The 24,199-nt window shown below is 45.5% G+C and overlaps 1 protein-coding gene across 2 annotated transcripts in view; it reads left to right on the forward strand.

The window, feature by feature from the left end:
* The window catches only part of CEP85L (centrosomal protein 85 like), a 1,005,009-nt gene that overhangs the window by 730,549 nt on the left and 250,261 nt on the right, over nt 1–24,199 (forward strand). For both annotated transcript variants that reach the window (XM_069606618.1, XM_069606619.1), the window contains one exon: nt 19,766–19,948. In XM_069606618.1, coding sequence (XP_069462719.1) covers nt 19,766–19,948 — 183 coding nt within the window. The remainder of the gene's footprint in view (nt 1–19,765; nt 19,949–24,199) is intronic.

A 24,199-nucleotide genomic window follows, 5' to 3' on the forward strand; every position in this document is an offset into this window, starting at 1 on the left:
ACATTTCATGAACTGTTGATTAATATGTGTACTCTCTGGATATAAATTACTCCACGCATTCGTCAATTGAGTGTTCCATAATCTGTATTAACATACGGACTGCAGCAGAGACATCACAGAGGGTAGAAGACCAGTCTTTAACAACGTCCAGGATAGTATTGAAATCACCACCCCTAAATGATCGTAGTATCGATGGCTCTTTCAAGTACATCAGATATATACCGGTAGAAATCGGAGTCGTCTAAGTTAGGACCATAGGTGTTAGTTTATCCTTTCTATGTACCCAGAAGACTCCCCCAAAGCAGTACATATCGTCCCAATTGGTCTATATAGCTTTTGGTGAGCTGAAACGGGATCGAGCGATGTATAAGATTAAGAACACCCCTCATCTTTGAAGAATAGTCAGTGTACCGTTAAATTCCCCACTTAGGAGCGAATGCTGCATGGGTATTACCTAGCGTGTGTGTTTCTTGCAGCATAAGAAATTTCGGCCATGACGCTCAATGTGTAACAGAAGGTTCCTAGCCTTAATCGGGCAGTTCATTCTCCTGATATTCCATGACAACAGGGTAAGACAATCTTTGCGACTGTCAGCAATAGAGCAGGCCATCACTATGCATCCATATTACCACTAAGCATTCAATCATGTCCGTGTAACTAATATATGTACGCAGAACATCTGGCAAATTTGGAAGAATAACCCCATATGAGCGCCTCTTCCCAAACCCACGTTACCCACCCAATCATCTCACCCAACTTGATGATATATACCCCTTTGTTCATTTCAGTGGAATCTTCCAGGAGTGCCTTGTGAACAGCAATATTGCATTCATTTCAGACACTTGCTCCGGCATATAGCTCTATCCATTACATTGTGCATGTGACCAACACCCCACTGATCAATGCATAATTACGGTCAGAGTAGTCCCTCTCCAGTATCTGTGCTGCATTCGCCAGAACCTCAACCAGACTCTTGCCTGCCAGGGCTACTTCTCTGAGGGAATGAAATTGATGCTTCCATATAAGTGACTGTATCCTATGGGCTTTCTAAGAAGTGTGATCATCCTCCATGCTGGATGTGGAGAAATAAGACCGCAAGTAACCCATTGCTCACGTAACAGACGTTTCACAGGGTCAAAGGATCTCGTGTCACTTTTACTCTTGCCGCAAAGTCTGTATATATGTGAATCTTGCTGTACTCCAACTTTAAAGTACCCCGGTCTCTGGTTAGCTTTAGGATTAAATCCCTATCTCTACAATATAACAATTTGCTGATGATCGTACATGGGGTGTACCTGGTTTCAGCACCGAGGCTAGCACTTGATGGGCACGCTCTAACAAAAATTGCATCGAGAACTGTGGGTTCCCAAGTACAGTTTTCAAGAGTTCCTCTACAAATGTTTCCATTGCACCCTTAATAGCATTTTCATGTACCCTCACAATACGCACATTGTTACGGCAGGACCACGATTCCAGGTCATCGCATTTCACATGCAGCGTGGCTAGGTCTGCTTTCACCTTTACTAGCTCACGGTCATGCTGCTCCACCTTATCTTCTACATCGCTGATGTGTTTTGGCCACAGTTATGCATCCGCTTTCTTTGTCTAATTTGGCTTGTAAGGAGTTTGTTTGCCACAACATCGTCCAGGTTCCTATTAACTGAGGCAAATCCATTTTTCATGGGTACTATAAGCAGATCTGCAGGAGTAGGTCACAGAATTAAAAACGCGGGATCTGCAGTATTTGTGTTTTTATTGGCGTTTGAGCAAAGTTATCCATGGTGCATCGTTTTTTCCCTTCTCCTTTCATCATGATGGCTGAAGGTGGGCAGCAGTAATTCTTGGGGGGGGGGGGGGGGGGGGGGAGACACTCCCATCTGTATTGAATTAAACCCCCTCCACTGATGTAGAACCAGGATGAAATTCACTGCTGCTCCCACTGCCAAGCGCAACGCACCTTCTGACTTCCGTGCAATGCTCTTGATACCTTCTTCAACCAGCACACCGGACCCCTCACCCAGCAGTGGTTGGAGGAGATATTTAGCCTTCAAACAAGTTTCTGCACTCGGCGCAGGCCAATGCTCTGGGCATCATTGAAGGATGCCACCTGCATCTCAGCCACTTGTTCTCCTGCAGGAATTATAAATATTAGAATGCGATCAGAGGGCCGGCAGACCCCTAGTTAGCACTGGCCATTGCGGAGCATCTAAGCCATTCCGCAGTGTAAGTACGAGTGTTGTCCTGTCTCCATTGCCCCAGGCAGTTCTGCTGCGCAGGCCCCACAAAACTGTGGCGTCGTTTAGCCACACACCCCTAGTTGCACAATGTCCCTGCTTGGCTGCAGTCCGGCCCGCCAGCCGACAAGGACTACTGATGAGCACCACGGCACTTCTGCAGTGCTGATCACTGTGAAACGGAGCAATCAGCCTCTGCTCACCATCCGCTGCACAGTGCTCCCTGGTGCACAGGGTCCCCTTGGAACAGTGACGAAAACGAAACAGCAAAGAGATATTTCTGTAACAGGATTTTCCTGGGGCTGGATCTCACGCTCTGGAGTGGCATTTTTGCTGCTGCATAGCAGCGCCCCCCACCCCATCTGGTGTGTATTTGTACGATTTGCAGTAAAACTAGAGGGAATGTCTCCCTTTCCCTGGTGTCTCCAGCTAAGCTCTGTTCAGGACCAGGAGAATGCCTCCCTTCTTTTGATATGACTTGGCCAGCTCTCCACAAGGCCAAAGGGAATGACCCCTTTCCCCTGGCATCCTTAATACAACTCCTGGTTCGATACAAGGAGAAGGACTACCTTCTCCTGGTATTGCTTGTTATAGTTCAACACAAGGCCAGGGGAAATTACTACCTTCCCCTGAAGTCTTTTCTGTGTATTCAAAAGAGATTCAGTTTTTTCACCAGGAGAATTACTTACTTCTCCTGGTGTTGGGTAGGTCTCCTGTGTCTTTCAAACTTTAACTAGGGGGAATGACTCCCTTCCTCTGGTTTATAGTACTCAGTCGGTAAATAGTCTACTTTCCAAGTGTATTGGGGTTTATCTTGCAACTATCTCCAGGTACCTGCAAGGTCCCAACTCATTCTTTGTGTTCCAGTGGACTTAAATCTGCCATTTTGATGATTAAACATTCTTATGCTGTATCCTTTAATATGCTAAATATCATTGCTCTTAGTACTGCCACTGCAATGTTGAAGCACTCCTGTCTTGTGACTGCCACAGTGATGAAGCTCTCCTTGGATTCATACCTAGATCCCTGGATAAAGTATAGACCTCCGCTGGTCTGTCCCAATCGCCCCATTCTCTCTCCCAGTCTGTCTGTCTGTGCACCCCTGTACCTCTGGGTGGTCTTGGGCACTCCTGTTCTTCCTGGGACGGGTGTTGGTCTCGCCTGGTCTCCCTGGTGTCTGGGCTTCCACTTTTAACTCTGCGGCAGATCTGCAGCCCTCTCTTGTCCTTCTTGTATTTTCTTGGACCAACTCCTGCTGGAACCCACGAGGACTCCCACAGCTGCACACCGGCGTCCTCAGTGTTCTGGCTTTCCTAACTTGGATAGCTTCCATTGCTCTGGGCCTGGAATGACCAACTTGACTTCCTGTTCAGTGTCTCTTCGCTTTTTATCTTCCTTTATTGGGCCTGCCCCCTAGAAACACTAACGCTCCTTCTGGTTCAGTGGTGTAATCTTCATGCCTCCTCGGGGCCTACTCGTGAAAGTACTGTCAAGGTCACTTGTCTGTTTCAATTATGTGATTTTCATGTTTCCTCTGACCTACTCGTTTCAGTACTAACATAGGTTGCAGTATTGTAATACAGCATGTGGGTGTGTGAACGAGTGCCCTGTGATAGAGATAATGGTTGTGTGATGGGGAAAAGAGTAGAATCAGGGTTGTGTGGCCTAGAACATACGTCCTCATCCCCAAGAGGGAAGTGCTCCCCTGAAAGGGCCTCCTGCATGTTACAACCACTAGGGGAATAGTGGTTAGCAGCCGCACCACTCTAGGCTTTAAGGAAAGTGCTCCATTCTGGGGAGAAATGACATCATTCAAAGATTCTGCACACTATATAATATGTTCTTTCTAAACGGATATTTGTCACTTTTGGGTTTTTCAATACGTTTCTCTTACTTTGTTTTTCATTTTGTAATGTTATATGGTTTGTTAGTATTGTTGTGTCAGCTTTAATGCATTGAATTAGGTTTTTGATGCTGATATTTATTATAATTTAGTACAGAACTAGACAAATATTGATTGCCTCAAGTAATACATTTGTGTTCTTGTGTCTGCTATTAAAATATTATGAAAGTGATTTCCATTGGGAGCAACCATTTGTATGCCTTGTAAACCCCCTAGTTCCCATGTAAGTAGGGGTGCTGCCCTTTTGTACAACCTGTGGGAGCTCATACCAGTGGCTTCCATTTTCAGGACACCCAACTGTGTGAAACATGTGTAGGCCTATTTTCTATATACTTTGATGGAAAAGTTTCATTTTTCCTTGGATAGAATTCTTTGGACTGAATTGTGTGAAAAATAAACATGTATAACATATCTTTCTCAACTGTAACAATATCGGATCAACTAATATACAATGCATGGGTGAATTAATATATATACATGTAAATATACATATATTTTTAAATCCAGCGCATGAAATAAATTATAATTTCACTCAAAATCCCTTCTGCCCATATGGAACTTAATTCATTTTGATTCAATTGTGCTGATAGTTGTGTTAAAAGAAATCGCCGCTCAATCCTTGATTAAATACATTGCACATGGGTTTGTGTACTATTGAGAGCTTTTGGCTACTCGTGAGCTGGTCAGTGATAGACTGGATAATATATCCATATATCCATCCAGTTATGCTTGTACCTGTAGTAACACTAATCTACGAAATATATTTTAGTTTTGAACATTCGTTTGACAGAAATGTCCCCTGATTTAACGCCACCAACCCTGATAATCCCATAATTCTGGGGCAAGAGGCAGGCTGTTCTTAATCTGACTATTCTGTTTAAATAATTAAAAATTAAAGGTGGTCCCCTAAATTTCAATGCTCGGGAAATCGCACATAATCCACCCAAATAAAAGCAGCTGGTCTACAGCTAAAGTAACACATCCTGCCTGCTATTATCCAACTAATGTTCAACGTACACGTTGCCCACACACACATCTATTTGGATTAAAGGAAGTCTGAATAACTATTCAGACAAAAATATGTAATCTTCTCCAATCTGAACATTCACATGTTCAACGCTTATCGTCATCACATTTCAAAGATAAAAACAAAATAGCATTGCAATATATAATTTGCTTAATTTTCTCTGACGCCATCCACACGTGTTGGCATCGGAGAACATTGGATTGACATTTAACTTTTTCCAGGGATAATTCTACTCTAAATGTTGGGCATATTGATTTCTAGTTTGGGCACATATACTAGAAGTATGGTATATTTGGCTACTTAGCCCAGAGGTTTGGGTTTAGGATGAAAGCTTGTATTTTGACAAACACAATATATAGATAAATTTAAAGGGTCCCACAAACATGAAAGTATAAGTTTGAGATCGAAAAGGAATCAGCACTTCTTTAATTGGCATTAGGAGTTCAGTTAAGACAGAATCCTTTATTTTCCTTGCAATGTTTGTATAGAAAAGTACATTGGTTATTTAAACTGACCTAATTTTCTTGGGAATAAAAGGGATAACATAACCTCCTGTCTATTCCACTATAAGGGGTGTAAACACTTTAAAAGATTTACTTTTTACGTGAGTGGAGGATAGCTCGGGGGCAACGCTCTGGTCTTGGTAGCAAGACCACGCAGAGCAACATGGGTTTGAATCCCGGATCCGTGCTTAGAAACCGAACTCTGCTATGGTATTGGGGGCGTTATTAAAAAAAAAAACAAATGTACATTTTTATTTTCATAGGTCAAGAAGTGTCAGTTGCTGCAAATCTCCTAATCACATCGCCATGTCACAAATCCTGATATAAATTGTCCCTTCGAAAACCCTGCACAATTATACATTCTAGGCCTAGGGCATTCTATTTTAAGAACCCTTCCACAAACCTTCCCTTACAGGGCCAATCCCCATTTAGTGACCGTTTGTAAAGCATTCCACTGAGAGACTTTCAATTGCTATCTGGAGTTTAGCTATGTAGAGGAGGAGCCAAGTACCCCCACCTCATCCGACCTGCCCCTTAACCCTGTATGCTGGAAACCAGAGTATGTGACGTATACAGAACAGCTGAATCGACAAAGAGCAGAGTATGGACTCAGTCCAGTACCAGTGAAAGGGCCAGTACCTAAGAGAATCTGGGAGGCAAGGTACCCATTGAGAAAACCATATCTATATACAGAGAAATATGATGGCCATTTGCATGAAATCCCTGAAGAAGCAGAGCCAATAAGTGGCAAGGATGAATGGTAGTGTCACTAACCATTGCCAGTATATGTTACATAGAGCTGAAGATGATGTACATAATAGAGATGCAGTGACCAGAGAATGCAGATATTCTGTAAGGCATCAAGAAAGTAGTAAGGCTAAGTGACATCTTGGGCTCAAGGTGAAGAAGCTTATGCCACAGAAACAGATGAAGATATCCAGTATACTCCTACGTCCTGTCCCCTTTCCTCCAAATTTATGGGACATTCCTCCGTCCTGTGGGACGGGAGCACTTTCTAAAAATCATCACATTTTTCAAAAATGTGGCCTCCTCTTTTTACGCGGAGTACCGCATGCGGCCATAACCCCGCCCTTCTTAGTTCCGCCCAGCGCATCGCCCATCAGCCCTTTTCTCCACACGTTCAGGACTGGACGCACTTGCATCTTCGGAAGATTTTTTCCTTCCAGTGTCCTTCTCTCCTGCTCCGGTTTAGCTGTCGCGTAGTAGTCGGTCTATGCCGTTTCGGTTAGATTTTCCTAATTGTTCTTCCTGCGAATGACGTTTCGCTAGGGCGGATGCCCATCCTCTTTGTTTAGAGTGTTTGGGTATGGATCACCGGTGGGACTCGTGCTTCTACTGCGATTCCCTTTCGGTCTGGGCTCTTCAACGTCGTCTGGAACAGTGGGAGGAGGTGTTCCAGCGTGTTCCTCCTCTGCATTTTCAGAGTTTCATCAACGAGAAGAAGAGACGCACAGTAAGAAGTTTAGTTTTTAGGGCACCCCGACTGGGAGACTCCTTCCCGGGGTCTTCCCGGTCCGGGAGGGGCTTTAAAAGCTCTGTCACTGGGGTTTCCCCTGAGGTGCCTTCTAGGCCTAAGGAAAGTACGAGTTTTTGCCGAAGGCCTCCGTAAGGGGCCTACTCACACTGGATAGCCTCCTGGTGGGGCTATTCAAGGGCCCAGTTCTACTGAGGTGTTGGGTACCGGAGCTTGCTTCGAGGTCTCCTTGTCTGGAGCTTCCCATACAGACACCGGGGTGCGCCCGAGGCCTCTATTGAAGTTTTCTGTATCGAACCAAGGTTCGAAGCCCCTCATGAGGGAGCTCTTACTGGACTCTGGTCCGAGGTTCCTCTATCATAAGCTAAGGTGACTGACAGAACTGAGAGGCCTCTTAAGGTCTTGTCGGTGAGGTATGTTCCTCATCGGTTCCAGTCTAGTGGGGATACTGGTTCTGTGGAGGGGGCACAGAGTGAGGTCACTGACCGTAATTCCTCTGTTACCGGCGTCGCAGAGGTTCCTCTTTCAGAGGCTAATTTGGCGTTTAGTATGTCCCAGAAACATCCTAGGCCACACGGTACCAGCTCTGCCGAGGTTCCTTGTGTCGAGGCTAAAGTCAAGACCCCTGACCTGTCTGCGGAGACCCCTGCCTCACTCACACATGTGACGCAGTTCTCCTCAGGTGTTGACAAAATGGCGCCCGGTCCTGTGCGAACTGCGACAGCCATTTTGGACTCTTCCCTTACACCTATGCCATCGGCTTTGGGTGCTGGGAGCATCTGTTCGGGTGAACCGTGTTTTCCTGGTGTACCGTTTCATCCAGTTTATGACTGTAACGCTCGGATGCCATTACAGCACTCGGTCTTGCTCCCTGCAGCATCTGCAGCATTGATCTACGTCAACCTGGCTGGTGAGGGCCCCTCTTGGCAACCCTCTCCTTTGCGGCCCCGCAGCGATTCCGCTCATGAGAGGCTTCCTCCTGCCAGAGTGTGTAAGCCTTCGGCAGAGGATGCCTTCTTCAGAAAATTTCAGAAGCTAATGCATTCCGACCCCATGAAGGAATATTTCAGAGGTCTTTTTAAGGAAATCTGCCCTCCAGGGCCCGGTTCCGTTCTGACGGTTCCCTTCACAGCACCGGTTGTTCCGGCAGCTGTCCCACCTTTACCAGTTGGCCCACCTCCAGCCCTTCCGCCTCCCCCGCCCTTGTCTCCAATAGACAAGTCTTTGGCGGAGCCAGACGTGACGCAGGTTGGTCCGGTCGCGTTGGATGATGCGCAAGGGGATCAGGATGGCGATGACCAGCCCCGCTCTGTTAGGGCGTTCCATGACCGGTTACTGGACAGGACTCTTCTGGATGTTCCAGTACCTGACGCACCCCCTCCGCAAGAAGAGGTGCTTTCGGGGGGGTTCACCTTGTCTCCTCCGGAGCACATCCGCTTGTTCTTTCAGAAGAACGTTTTGGCCGAGACCTGCAAAGTGTGGGATAAGCCACACTCTGGACTGCATGTTAACAAAAAGATTGACGCTCATTATAGGCTTCATACTTCGGAGGAGCCTTAGCATCTTGCCTGCTTCCTTCCTCCACAGTGGTGGCGGCTGCCACTCTTCAATACAGGTTAGCGTCATCTACAGCGGTGGCTCAGGTTCTGGCCAAAGAGGACAAGTTGCTTGACTCTTTGGGGAGGAAGATCTTTGCTAATTTGCACCAGGCGAACGCAGAGTTCATTTTAGCGGGGGCAAATATAAATATGTGGAAAGGTCTGTCGGAATTTGAGGAGTTCATTCCTGTGGACAAGCTGGATGATTTTAAGGCGGGCTTCTCAGATGCCAGAGTCGTGGCGCAGGATATACTCGAGGCTGCAGCGCATCATGTTGACACCTCGGCTTGGGGCCTCGGGCTTGGCGTGGACACGTCTCGTCAGGCTTGGCTTCACGCCACAAAGTTTTCCAAGGAGGTGTAGGATAAATTTCTGGACCTGCCCTTTGACGGCAAAGAAGTGTTCCATTCGTCAATGGACGTAGAGCTGACTTAAACAAAGGACAGCACTGAGATGGCCAAGTCTTTGTCTGTTCTGGTAAAACCACCTTTTAGGGCTCAAAGAACGTCTTCGCAGCCTTGGTCTTCCTCTGGTTTTCGGGGGTTTCTAGATCGGAAAACAAAGAGTCGATCCTACAGCGGGAAATTCCTGGCGGCGTCAGCAGCGAGGCTGGTTTTACTCACGGTCCCAGGCCGGCTCCTCAGGATCTGGGGGTCCCGCCTCTGAGAAACCCGCTAAATGAGCGTTTTTGGCGCTTGCACGAGACCCCGTTGGGAGGGCGCATTGTGTCTCACTGGGAGGTGTGGCAGACCATCACCGAGGACCGGTGGGTCTTGTCAGAAACTCAGGCGGGCTTCCGCTTGCCCTTCCACCTACCCCACCCTTCAAGCCTCCTTTCCAGCAGTCGGGGACGCCCTCCCTCAGAGTCGAAGTCCAGAAGCTTCTGGATCTCAAGGCAGTGGAACCCGTCCCCTAGGGGAGTGAGGGGAGGGCTTCTACTCCCGTCTGTTCACGGTGCCCAAACCCAACCAGGCTGGCCTGCGCACCATCCTAGAACTTTTCCCAGTTCAACCTTTCTCTTCCCCAAGAGAAATTCCAGATGATCACCCTTCAGAAGGTCGCCTGGCTCAGCGTGGTGGACCTTCAGGATGGGTTACCAGTCATTTGGTCAAAAACCAAATGATCGAATGCCATTTGATCGAGAGTCAAATGGTCGAAAAAATGGTCGCATTTTTAATTTTTTTATTTATTTTGTTTTTTTATGGGGGGGTTCCCCCAAACCCCCTTTTTCTATATTCATTTTTTTTACCAAACAAAACTAAAAATTCGACCATTTTTTTTTCCGACCATTTGACTTTCGAGCAAATGGTCATTCGATCTTTTATTTTCGACCATTTGACCGGACACCTTCAGGATGCTCATATGCATATCCTCCTTTGGAGACTGTATCGGAAATACCCATGGTTCTCCATGGGGGAAAAGTATTTCCAGTTTCGTGTGCTCCCTTTTGGTCTCAGCTCGGCACTGTGTGTCTTTACGAAGATGTTGGTCATCGTAGCTGATCTTCGGCTTCAAGGTATCCATATGTATCCGTATTTGGACGACTGGCTGCTGCGTAGTCCCTGTCCACTGAAGGCCTTGAGCAACCTTCAGTCTCTCCTCCAGCTCCTGTTCCACCATGGGCTGTCGGTGAACTGGTGGAAATCCTCCATGACAGTCTCTCAGGACTTGATTTTCCTGGGGTTTCGTTGGACCTTGATCGATTGCAAGGTATACCTGACTGGGGACAGAATGGCAGATCTGTTCCCCACGTGTCGGGTGTTTATGCAGTCGGAGAGCATGTCGGCCTGGCGGTTTCAGAGGCTTCTGGGCCTCATGGCTTTGTGCGTGCTTGCTCTTCCTCTTGCTCATCTCAAGATGAGGCAGATGCAGATGACTCTTCGGAGCTCATGGCTCCAGGCAGTGGATCCAGATTCCAAAATGATACTGGTTCCATCGTTCATGAGGACGTACCTCTTGTGGTGGTCGTCTCTCCACAATCTGTCGGTGGGCGCTCCCTTCCAGGACCCTTTCCCGCTATTGACTGTCACAACGGACTCCTCCCTTCTGGGTTGGGGGGCGACGCTGGATCATCTTCAAGTTTCAGATCTCTGGTCGCCACATGACTGACAGCTTCATAAAAATTATCTGGAGCTTCTGGCTATATTCCTGGCGATGAAAGCGTTCAAACCAGGTATTGTCAACAAGGTGGTCCGTGTCCGCACAGACAATGTAGTGTCCATGTTCTAGATCAACAAGCTGAGGGGTAGCAGGTCTCCTCCCCTTGTGGATCTTGCCATTCAGATCTGGGAATGGGCCATTCAGCATGGTATCTGGCTGGTAGCGTTTCACATTCCGGGCCAGCTGAATGTCACTGCGGATGCCCTCAGCCGACAAGTAATTGTCAGCTACAAGTGGGAACTGAACACAGAGATCCTGTCGGACATTTATCGCTGTTGGGGCACTCCAGAAGTGGACCTCTTTGCGACATCTACAAACAAGGAGCTTCCCCTGTATGCCTCCAGGAACGGGCGCAGAGCCTCCTCACTCGGGGATGCTCTCGAAATCCCATGGCACAGCATAAAGGCCTACGCTTTTCCAGCTCTTCCTCTGATCCATCGGGTGCTTTGCAAGCTGTGGAAAACGGTGAATTCTGCGATTCATGAGCCTGCTGTTCATAGCCTATTGGTGGCCAGCCAGGTTTTGGTTTTTGGAGCTTTAGCATCTATCAGTGTGCCCGCCGCTCAAGCTTCCACTGGTTCCCGACCTGCTTCACAAGAGCGATCAAGAACTGTGGCACCCCTCCCCACAATCGTTCAGCTTGGTGCCCGAGTTCAGATCTTTAGAGCGCTTCAATTTGTCTGCGGATAACATGCTCATTATTCTGGCGGCCAGGGAACCTTCAATAAGATCTCAGTATAGAAGTAAATGGCTAAGCTTCTGTCACTGGTGTTTGGCTAGTCAGCTAGACCCCAGGGAGGCCACTATCGACACGTTCCTGTCTTTAGTCTCACATCTGGCAGAGTCTGGCATCAATCTCTTGTCCAGCAGGACGTATTTGTCCACTGACCAGTGTTCCTTTTCACTGTCTAATCCAGTCATTAAAAGACACTTTGCGGGCCTGATGCATCTTCATCCTCCTGTTGGCAACCAGCATCCAAGGTGGGATTTGAAAGTGGTCCTTAGTGTCATAAGCTCTTTGTGCCCATGGCTGTCGATTTTTAAGTACCTTTCCTGGAAAGTGTCCTTTTTGATTGCTGTGACTTCGGCAAGGTGTGTAAGTGAGCTTCAGGCCTTGTCGGTTGAGCATCCATTCCTTACTTTTCATAAAGATAAGGTTGTCCTGCGAACAAGTCCCACCTTTCTTCCTAAGGTGGTCTCTGATTTTCATCTGAATCAGTCGATTTCATTGCATGTATTCTTCCCAGACCCGGCCTCCGAGGCCGAAAGTGTTCTGCACTGCTTGGACGTTAGAAGAGCCCTTAACTTCTATCTGGACAGAACATCTGAGCTCAGGAACTCTTTGCAGCTTTTTGTGATTCGGAAATCCACAAGGAAAGCCGGCCTCGAAAGCGACCATCTCCCGGTGGATCGCTGCCTGTATTTCTGCGGCGTATACCATTCAGGGTCTTTGGCCCCAAAGGGAATTCATGCTCATCTTGTGCGGGGCAAGGCGGCTGCCGTTGCCTTCTAAAAATATGTTCGCTGGGAGACCATCAAAAAAGCAGCTACGAGGGCCTCCCCGTCTGCTTTTTTGTAAGCATTACTGTCTAGACCTGAGCTCCAGGGCTGATGCTCAGTTCTGTCAAGCTGTGCTTAAGAGCCTGTTTCAGTAAGGAGTTTCCATCCACCCGTAATTCCTGTCAGGAGTGTTTGTGAATCTCCCATAAGTATGGAGGAAAGGGGACCGGATGTAGGAGTATAATAAAGTTACTCACCGTAGTGACTACTTTACTCCTAGTCCATAGTTCCCTTTTCCTCCATATGTCCACCCGTCATCTCCTCTAAAAAGGTTCCTCTGTTATTGCTTAAAGGTCATAGTGCTGGCGATAGAAAAGGACTGTTGGGCGATGCGCTGAGCGGAGCGAAGGGGGGGGTGGGATTATGGCCGCGTGTGGTACCCTGCGTAAAAAGAGAAGGACGACACATTTTTGAAAAATGTGATGCTTTTTACAAAGTGGTCCCGTCCCACAGGACGTAGGAAGGTCCCATAAGTATGGAGGAAGGGGGGACTATGGACTAGGAGTTAAGGTAGTCACTACGGTGAGTAACTTTATTAATTTTACATGTGTACAGAAGCAAAAGAAACACGCAGCAAAAGTAATCGTGAAGCTAGCTTTAAGCTTATAGTGAATAGATTGCGGCAAGCACCAACATATACATATAGGAATAAGATAACTATGGATTTTTCCACTAAATACATTATAGCAGGTTGGACAGTAGCAAAGAAGGCCTAATTTCAGTGTGTCGCAGTTAAAAGGCAAGTTGAATTATAAGTGTATTTCAAAAGGCGAGGCTGGTCGAGCCAAGAAACCAAGATCTTATCAAACTGGAGTGAACTGATATTGGCTACAAAGCCGTGTGAAAGAACAAGCCTCCTATTCGGAAGGCACGAACATAACAAGACGTCGGAGGTTTATTCAAAAGTAATATTAAATGCACAAAAAGCCTCGATTCCATGGTCTCCAGCCACATGGAAGCGTGAAGTGGGAGGAACGAGATGGTCACATCTACGCACAAAGGCAGACTGTGCTTCTCACTCCCTAATTTTCTCACAGCTGAAAACACTCAAGGACGAGCTTCAAAAGCCTATTTGACAGTAGACCACTGAGGTGATGATAGCTTGATCTGCTAATTAGTGGGAAGCTAAAGTTAAGGCAACGCCACCAGCACCTGGATGGCCAGCCTGCAGGCTGCTAATGCAGGTGGAAAAGTACTGAAGGAGGATAGAGTGCCAACCAATTATAGAGGACCTGCGTATGTAGGGGGTTCTATAGTGTGTAAACCAATGGAACGTCGTGCATTTAGTGACGTATAAAGTGGTCATTTCTAGGGGAGGGCTTAGTTGCCCCACCTGACATTGAGTAACCAATCGCATAGTTAAACTTTTTTAGACTAGTATGCATCATATATTTAGATGTTCACTCAGAACCAATCACCCATGCTTATAAGTTTTTGTAGTTTGCCACTTAGGATGATGTTAGTACACACGTAGGTTAACGCCATTGATGACGAATATTTCTTATAAAAGTTTAGTTTTTTCTTACATGCATCGAGTAGGAGGATCAAGCGATTGTGTTGATGTTCGTTATGCTCCCTGTTTTCAAAAGTTGCTAATAAAACCGTCCTCCTTTTGTCAACTTCCTGAGTCGCCTCTATTATTGATGTATGAGTAAAGTCTGCATCACCATCCATCTCAAGGGTAATTGCTACTCATCAAAGGGGCTGGACTATCCCGTTCACCTAGTTCTTGGATCATATTCCTAAATGCACAGAGGTTCTTGTACTGTTTTTCTTTTTAAAGGGCCAGGACAGTTTGGAACATCAAGAGCTCGTTTTGGCTCTAGCATGTAAGCTCTGCTCTCCAAAATAACTCTCAGGCAATCTGGTCCTGTCTTGGAAAAGTCTTCTGTATTGGGCTCTCTGGAAAATGGGGGATTTCCATCAGCTACACCCAGGTGGAACCCCATTCAGTACTTCCCCTGTCAGACAAGGTCCATTCATCTGCCATCTTTCCAATAACTCACTCTACTTCCTGTGTGTTTGCCTTAAATACTTGATAAACTCCACCCATACAGCATTGTTTGACACTTCCAACTATCCTCCCCTTTACTTGTATTGGTCCAATGTATTTTGCTGTGTGACAAGGCGATGTATTTCCTCCCCTCCAGAATTATAATCAAATTGGACTCAAATATATACGCATAATTTCTTGTATGGACCATCAGAATTGAGGCCTACATATTCAGAATAGTAAGCACATTCTGAATGTGTGGCTATGTTCTAATAGCCAGTAATATGAGAAAGTTAACGAAATATGTAAATGTATTAATTAAGCAATATGACCCTCGCGGCGAGGGCATTACCGGCTCAGGTAATGCCCCGGGACCCATAGTAAGGCCTCGGGACATTACCTGAGTCAGTAATTCCCCCGCCGCGAGGGTCATATTGCTATTAGTACCCAAGCCCGCAATATATGCGTGTCCGGGGCACTAAAAGCAATTTTTTCTGTCCCGAAAAGCCTCTGCGTTTCGGGACAGAAAAAAAAACAGAAAAATGGCCATCGGGAAAGGGAAAACAGACCCTTTTCCCTGGCGGCCATCGGGAGCGGAGGCGCTGGGAACACAAGTGTTCCCAGCGCCTCCGCTCCCGAAAAAAAAAAAAAAGCAGAAGGTAAGTGGGGGTGGGAGGGCTTCAGGGAGGAAGGGGAAGAAAAAAAAGAACCTGCGTCCCGGCAGGGGACGATGGAAGGCCTCCAGCTGTGTGGAAGCAGGGAGCGGGGGATGGTCCCGCTCCGAGTCTCCACACTTCTGGAGGTTGCCATCGTCCCCCACCAGGGACGCAGGAGCAAGAAGGTAAGTGGGGTGGGGCAGGGAGGGAGGAGGGAAGGGGAAGTTTACCCGAGTCCCCGGCGGGGGGCGAAGGCAGCCTCTTGGCCGCGGGGAGGCTTGGAGCGGGGATGGCCCCGCTTCGAGCCGCCTCATTAAGTGAGGGGCTGCCACGCCCCTCCCCCCGCCGAGGACAAGGCGGCTGGAATCCCGGCCGAGACTCGGATTCTCGGCCGGGTAAGCACCCGGCGAGAGCCAATTGGAATGCGTGTTGCATCCTGCTCGACTCTTGCCGGGTACTAATAGTATATAGTGTGTTTATAGGAATATGTTGCAGATCATGTTACTGAATTCAAATTGGTTTTCAGTTTTTAAATCAAGGAAAGTGCTAAAAAATAGCAAATAATATGGTTACATGATTTGGTGTCATTGTAAATTTAAAAAAATAATTGAGAAAAGGTGGGCACCACTGTAGGTTGTATTAGCCTTAAATGAAAAATAGTTCCTTTTGTTGTTTTGATGGGTACTTGCTTTTATATGGAGCTTACCGGGTTGAGAAAAAGCCCAATGACACTCGGGCTTTATAACAAATACAACGGTTAGAAAAACAGAGTGGAAACCACCCCGTAGTACCCAGCGCTCTCTATTGCTTCCTGCCAGGAAGCTAAATTCATTCGTTCGGATTCGATAAAATTCTATTAATGTTGTTAAGTATCTTTGGCTTGATACTGTGACACAGTATGGTTATTTATAATATCGAGTTCAAAAAAGCAATTTTAGCCACTTCTTTTCTTAAATCTTTACTATTGTGGTTGTGTTTGAGTCACACAATTGTTTGGCAGATTCACAATTCCTCTCAATATAAATACAGCTATTGCCAATGCATTTCGGTGCCTAGCACCATCTTCAGGGCTACATTTAAACATAATTAATATCGCAAACACAAATGTATAAATTATAGATGTACATACACATAGGCAGATTAGTCCAATCGTGTGATTAGGAAAAAAGAAAAGTTACAATGTATTCATTAGTGACCCTAGCAACATCAAACGCTTCATTTCAATGTGCTTATTGTCCTTGTGTGATCGTACATGCACATCTTTACCTTAGCTTTCCTTGCACAATCATGAACGCCTCGTGAATATTAAAACATCAGTGGAGTGTCCCTGTCAGGAGAGAGGGAAAATGAGCTTTCTACAATTCCTTTGTGTAACGTAACTCGATTCAATTAGGTTGCCGTGCCAAGGCACAGAGTCTTACCTTCACTCTGCTCGGACTCCTCGCAAACCAGGTCGCTCCTGCGCGTACCCGTGCGAGGCTTCGTTGTGGCGTAACCATGGAGCTCGCGGCACCACCTGCCGTCCAGGATTGGAAAGGTTGGACGGGCCTCCGGTCCGCGCGGAGGGGTGGGACAGTAGAACTCCATGGCAGCCGCCGTGTTAGCGTAATGCTAGTTGTTTGTTTCCTGTGCGTTTGCTGCTCAATGCTGCCGTCAATCCATCTTTGTGCGCAGGTAAATTGTATGTGCTGGAATATCGGGAAACTATGTGAAGGAGCCTCCACAGGGAATGCGGCCGATCCGCCGTCCACGACTGGACGAACAGGGCGTGCCTCCAGTTCCCCCCTCCCACATGAGTGGTGGGGAAACCATGGAAACCCTCTGTGTTTGCTATAAGTTGCTGACAGTCGGCTCCATGCTGGCTTGCATGTGCCACCCATCCATAACAAAAGGTCATAGTAGAATACACACCAGTCACAGCTGGAACACTCTGTTCTCCCTAATAATCATCATCATTATAGAGTCAAGTTAAATCTTTGAGTAACCATATTTGTTAAAGTGATCGCACCTGTCAGAATTGCTCACTGATGTTTAACCAAATGGTGCACAAAACCCATCACCACTAGAAGGCAAAGAAATCACATCCATCAAAAACTTTTTAAATAAAAATTACTGTATCCACTGTGTGAATTGCTTTAAAGAAAAAAAGCAAAGTTAATCTCTTCATTCAACCCCCTGGGGGTCAGAGTTCCCAATTTGTCAATCCAGAACAATTCTCTCTGATCAAGTCTTTGTTGGAGATTCATGTGTGGCTCTCTTTTTTGCACTACTTCCAAAATTTGGAATTTTATCTGGGCCAGATTATGCTTCTTAAAGTCCCAGTGCCGTGCCACTGCTGAAGTTTTGTTGTGTGCTCATATGCATGAGTGATGTTCATTCCATCTCGTTTTAGCGGCTTGTCGATTGTCCTACATAGTATAGCCCACATGGACATTTTATGGAATAAATTATATTCACTGAGTTGCATGTCCCAAAGTTTCTTAGTTTTATCTTTTCTCCAGTATGTGGGTGATTCACTATGTTCCCTTTCAGAATATATCCGCAATTAGAACAGTTCAGACACAGGAATGTTCCGGTTTTGTTGGTGTCCTTTTTCTTCAAGTTCCTTGTTTTAACTAACTTGTCTTTCAAATTCTGACTCCTTTTGTAAGCAAAGATCGGGAGTTCTTTAAACAAAGGCTCTACTCTTTCGTCCAAAGCCAGTATGTTAGTTTTTTTTTATTATATCTTTAATCCGTTTACTCTGTTTTGAATATTTGGACACAAACTCAATTGAGGGTGCTTCATCGCCCTTCTGTTTGGGTTCAAGGAGTTCTTCCCTCCCTTTGTTCTCTGAATTCTTTCAGTTCTTCTTCCCTTTCTCTTCCTTCAGATATTTCCAATTCATTAAAGAACACCTGGGCAGATACCACAAGAACCAAAGGATACCACGAGGACTACGGATACAATTACGCCCCACGCTGTATAAAGAAAGCAAAGAGTTTGTAAGGAAATGGGAAGCGATTTTAAACAAATGTTCACTTGATTTTATATTACTTTACAAGAACTGGCTAATAACGTGATCCCTCATTTCTACACATTACCAAAAGAATAGCTGCAGTGGAATGGCTGTTATTACAAGAAGGAGACATCCCGGCTCAGAAAGAATTTGTCATGACTCTATTGGAATTTATCAGTGAAAACTCATACTTTCAATACAAGGAACATTTTTTCTTACAGATAGCAGGTACGTCCATGGGGGCCACTATGGCACCGTCCTACGCCAATGCATTTATGCATACATTTGAAGTAGACCATGTGTTGAAAGATGAAGGATGGAAAAGAAAGATCGGACTATGGATCCGATATATAGATGACATTTTTGGGATCTGGCATGATACAGAAGACGAATTGAAGACATTTTTAGAATATCTCAACAAAATTGACCAACGCATACAGTTTACACTTGAATTTTCCACGGAAACAATACATTTCCTGGATGTCAAGGTCACTAAAGAACATATAGGCTACAGAACTAACATATACCAAAAACCAACGGACAGAAACAACATCTTACACAAGCTGAGTTTTCACCAGCCAAGTCTAATAAAAAATCTCCCCTATAGTCAAATTCTGAGGGTGAAAAGAATAGTCAGCGACCCAGAAGACTATGAAGAAGCCATCAACATGATGGGAACTAAATTCCTCAATCGATGGCAGATCAGAAATTGCAGAAGGAAGACTCAAGAACAAAGGGAGGGAAGAACTCCTTGAACCCAAACAGAAGGGCGATGAAGTACCCTGAATTGTGTTTGTGTCCAAATATTCAAAACAGAGTAAACGGATTAAAGATATAATTTAAAAAAACTGGAACATACTGGCTTTTGACGAAAGAGTAGAGCCTTTGTTTAAAGAACTCCCGATCTTTGCTTACAAAAGGAGTTAAACTGTGAAGCTCCATGAAAACTCAACTTTTGGAATGGAAGGGCTTTAATGTCTTGTATTTTTAAGAGCAAAACATATGTTCTGAATACTCACAGCTGTGTATGTTCATCTCGGCTAATGGATTAATTACTGATGAATGGTGAGTCTGATTTACCAAAAAGCGGACTCGTGGGCCTTCTGCCTTGAAAACACAAGTTCTGAGCAATCAAAAGCCACATCTAAAATATTCATGCTGCATTGACCATTTTAAAGTGACATGTATAGAGAAAACAAAGGTTATCTTGCAATGTTTGCTTAATGTATGTCTTATCCACAAATTTGACTGGATATGCATCATTCATGACTTTCCATCTTCTTGCAGAACATGAGAATACATTTTGAGTCGCTTGTGTAACGTGGCTGCACAAATAAACACTGTTCCTGTTTGCGTTAAACATTTGCTGTGAAAGACTTTGTTTTGTGACATTTTAACATCCTGGGGAAGAAAAGCCATGCCCAATGCACCATTATTTAGTTAACGTGTGTTTCATTTACATGAAATAAACTTGTGGCACTAAGTTCCTTCTCAGTTTGTTAGTGGTCTTTTTACATAAGCCCTCCTAACTTCAAGGGCAGTTTGCCAGGTCAGGAAGTAGTACTTCAGATATTCAGATTTTCCTCCATTTGTGTCTTTGTTCCTCATAGTCATTATTGTCCCTTCTGTTTATCCAAGGAGCCCCAGTTTGAGAGCAGGCCTATGCAGACCCAGCTTGCCGAATGCTCAAGGTCTCCAGTGTGCGACCGAGGGGAATTTGAGCAGCTCGCCTCTGCAGAGATGGAGGTTTTAAAGCTCAATGAATTCATCAAGCAAAGCACGAACAAGTCCAAGGAAGAGATTAGTAAGCTAGAAGAGAAGGTAAGGAGGTGATCCCTGATGGTACGATCTGCTGGGTCCATAAAAGCTGCTTTTATTCTTCCCCATCTCTTGAATGGACCCTAGGGTAACAGTGGAAATGGGGATCTTTCCTTTTGAGCCCTTCTGTGCTTAATCAGCACTAGCATTAATGAAATATTGTGTTTAATGTGTATGGAGCTGCAAATTGGTGTTGGAGATTTCAAACAAATGTCTGTGATAGAAATGTTTGTATTGATGTGCCAAGCTTAGTGAACTTTCTGATAACTGTGGCCCTGTGATCGGAAAACGTAACACTGCCAGATGTTCTATATTTATGTTGTGAAAATAGGGCTGAGCCAACTTGTTTTCTTCCCTAAATTATTACTAAACTCTACTTACTTACTGTAGCTAATTTATAGGTTTGGAGTGATATGATTGTGTTTGTGTTGCAATTACAGAGAGACAACGGTTCTCTCATTCCTGTCCCCTGGTGCCAAAACCATTCTGTTTTCAGGATGCCCACATAAAATACATCTGAATGCAGTGAATCTAAACAGGCAGTATTGGTATAGTATAACCTGAAATCTTGGTGTGGTTGGGGCTCTTAAGGGCTGGACTTTCAGACCCTAGCTTTACAGCATCTGTGGCAAGGCGATGTATTCTCTTACCAACTTCCCAGAGTGTAGTACCTGTACAATGCACGTCACTAGACGTCCAACGGAGTTGAAAGGGTGTGCTCATGGGGAACAACTTGTATTTCCTATGCACTCAGTAGACTCTTGCATTACCTTTTTTATTTCATTTGTGTGTCCCATTTCAATCATGAGGTTATGCCCCACCTCAGGAAATGAGTTAATGAGGTAATGTAACAGGAATAAAATGTTATAAGAGATGCATACTGATTGGGTACTTTTCTATGAAAACATTGACACATGGACCGAATTTGAGACTGGATAAGCAGGAGATAAAAACAGCTCTTGGGGTTCCAGCATTAACCAGTGACACGGAACTCCCACTGGCGAACCAGGAGCTTGTGCATAGCGTTACACAATTCTAATTCCACATAAGCTGCAAACGCATCCTTTTGTCCGATCATGCTTTAAATGTCGTATAAGTGGGTCCTAATGTTTGTTTATAGTTTGTTCAAAATAATCAAGAGTTAAAGTTTGTTCGGCATCAGTTGGCCTGGGGAGCCAAAAAGTGACTCCTGGAAGCTATTGGTGTCAAGCTAACCAGGCTATTCTAGGCTACAAGCAGGAGCTAAATAGCTCCCAGCTCCCCTCAATTTCAAACCCTGTTGACATGTTGCTTAAAATGGGTTATGATCTGCCAAGAAACTCCTGTTCAAATTAATTCTTTGCCTTTATTAAGGCACCTTAAGTTCTTTGCAGCGTTTTTGCTGGCAGTTACGGAAAGCTTGCGTTTTTGGCTGTCTGTGCACCACTTTCATGGGGCCAAAATATGCCCCCACCAAATCTACTAATTTTCAACACACCAGCTCCATTATGTCCACTCTTCTCTCAAACCTCTCTAGACCTGTTTTTTTCCAGCTCCGCCTACATCTCCTTAACTCTTCCAACTTCCACCCACCCCCCTGCCTCTGACTTACCAGTTTGCCTTGCTCTGTGAGGCTCTTGTGTGCAGCCAGGGTTGGACTGCCCTACTGGACGCTTGATTTCTTGATGGGACTCTGCGTCATGTATGATGTTATATCCGATGCCTGGTGCACTCGGGCAGGTCAGATCGCATTCGCCCACGCTCGCACACACTCTGCTGGGAGCAACAGTTGAACACATCTCGCTGCTCTGCTGAGTTACTCTGTTTAGCCCTTCCGGGGCAAAGACACCTTAATTTCCACCCTGATCACGTGGTGCGGGTCTCCCCTCACTCACGTGATCAGGGCAACCTTGAATACACCACATTCCTCCCAAACTTGGAATATTTGAAACACTACATTCTTCTTGTCTTACTGGTTCTCTTCCACTTCTCCTCCACCCCTTGGGCTTCGCTCACCTCGGGACCCCAGTGGTAGATCCCTTGTAGTACGTATCCTTGTAGCCGGGTCAAGGGTTGCGTTTCTCTCTGAATCGGTATCTTGTGTGTGCTCTCTCCGGTAGTCCAGTCACATTGAGGCCTGCAACGGGATCTTGTGCTTGGTCGACTGGTAGCTCTGTGTCTGCTTGCTGGGATACATTGTGGCTCGTCCTTGGTTGTAGATCAGGGTCCACTGGGGGATCCTTGCTTGGCGTTTCAGGAAATGATTGTTTTCTCCACAGTGTCGGTGGCGAGACAGGTAGTCGGCCGGGCTGTCCACCCCGACTGTATAGAAAACGTCAATATTGAACGGCTGCCGCTGGAGCATCCACTTTTCCAGCCGCTCTGGGTAGTGTGGTGCCGATCCCTTGAATATCGGTGGTTTATGGTCCGTGAATACTTTTGCTGGTTGTCCTAGAAGATATACCCGGAAGTGACGGCAGCCCTAGAGAATCGCCAGGGCATCCTTTTCTATGTAGGCATAGTTCTGTTCGGTTTTTGTTAATGCTCGACTGGCGAAAGCAACTGGGTAAACAGTGCCCTCTTGGTCCACTTGGGTGAGCACAGCTCCTAACCCCATGGGGCTGGCCTCCACTAGCAGTTCTGTGGTGTGGTCAGTATCGAAGAATGCCATCTTGGTTGGTAAGCTTTCTCAGTGGTGCTGCAAAGGTGGCTAGGTCGGGGATGAACCTGAACCTGACGCAGTAAGCGGCCATGCCCATGAAGCTTTTACTTCTGACGCCGATGTGGGGGGGGATTCTCTCCTTTGATATCGGAAACCTTGGCCGGGTCGGGCGATACACAGTCTGAGTTGAGCATATATCCAAACAAATTCAGTTCGCATTTGTTAAATTTGCATTTCTCTGCGTGTAATGTGAGGCCGGACTCCTCTTTGCGCTGCAGGACTGCGGCTAGCCGCTCATGGCGTTTTCTTGTCGTGGTTCCGTACACTAGGATGTCATCGCTGATGTTGGTGCTTCCGGCGAGGCCATTGACTACTCTCCTGATTTCGTTCAGAAAGACCTCCGCCGCAGAGGATATTCCAAAGTTTAACCTTTTGTATCTTCGTAGTCCCAGATGTGATGAAAATGTTTTTTTTTTATTAAAATGTTTTGTTTGAATTAACATACTTTTCATTTGTCTGCACGTAATCAATAAAGCAGAAAAGAACCTTCAACTTAATCAACTATATTTCCACTAGTAATGTCTGACCAAAATTTGATGACGGTGAATATCAATCGTTGATTGCTTCCTTCGAGGAGATCCGCCCATCTTTCCTCTGTAGTTGCTTGTTTGCCAGAAATTTTGAAAAAGTCTTTATATAAGTCTCTTTTCTCCTTCAAGGCCGGACATATCATAATCACAAGGAACAGGGTTTCTGGTCTGATTAACTTGCAAAAGCGACAGGCGTCGGATTTGTTGTTTGTTTTGCCTATCAGCGCTTGATATTCACAGGTCGGGAGAATATTCAATCGAAAATGCAGAAACAGGTCACGAATACTGCCACTGGGGGAATTGTACTAAGTATTTAGGTAATTGGTTAAGTTCCCTCACCTCTGTTTCTGAGTGTAGGTGTCGTTTGAAAGTTTTCTGTGCTTCTATTGTTCTTAGCCAATCATTCATTTGTAATTTGCGTTTTGCGTATTGTGGTCTATTAAGTAACAATTCGTCTGTGATATCTTCCGCTGTCATTTTCGCTTTAATTTCATTTGACCATTTCAATAGAGCTGCTATTTGGACAGCTTCCTTTTTTTCTTTTAGAATCTCCAAAGCTGGTATTTCTTCAGACATGATTTTTCTTAGCAAGTCCATTTGCTTCCACAATAATATCGATTGAACTGATTGTAGTGCTAATTCAAATCTTAAACTGGTCATTGGAAATGATTGCGGCAGGGCAAGGGTTTTCCTCCAAAACAGAGCTTCATAGTACGACCATCTCATTATGTTTTGATTGACAATTGTCTCACTTGCATATGTAAGGATCGGGATTACTTTCTGTCTATACAGAAAAATTGTGGCCTTCAGAGAAAATGTCCCGTATTTTGCATGAAAGAAACATCCTTGTTTCGCCAGAGCTCTTGCTTTTCCTTCAATGTGCTGTTGCCATTCTGCTTCATTTGATGATGGATTGATTATTGCGCCCAGATATTTGATTGTTTTGGTTGTCAGGAGCACTTGATTTCCTATCTGAATCTTCATTTTAGGTTGTTTCTTTGCTTTTGAATTAATCAGTGTCAT

This window comes from Ambystoma mexicanum, chromosome 4p (genome assembly GCF_040938575.1).
Source record: "Ambystoma mexicanum isolate Mex_15411 chromosome 4p, UKY_AmexF1_1, whole genome shotgun sequence".
NCBI lineage: Eukaryota > Metazoa > Chordata > Amphibia > Caudata > Ambystomatidae > Ambystoma > Ambystoma mexicanum.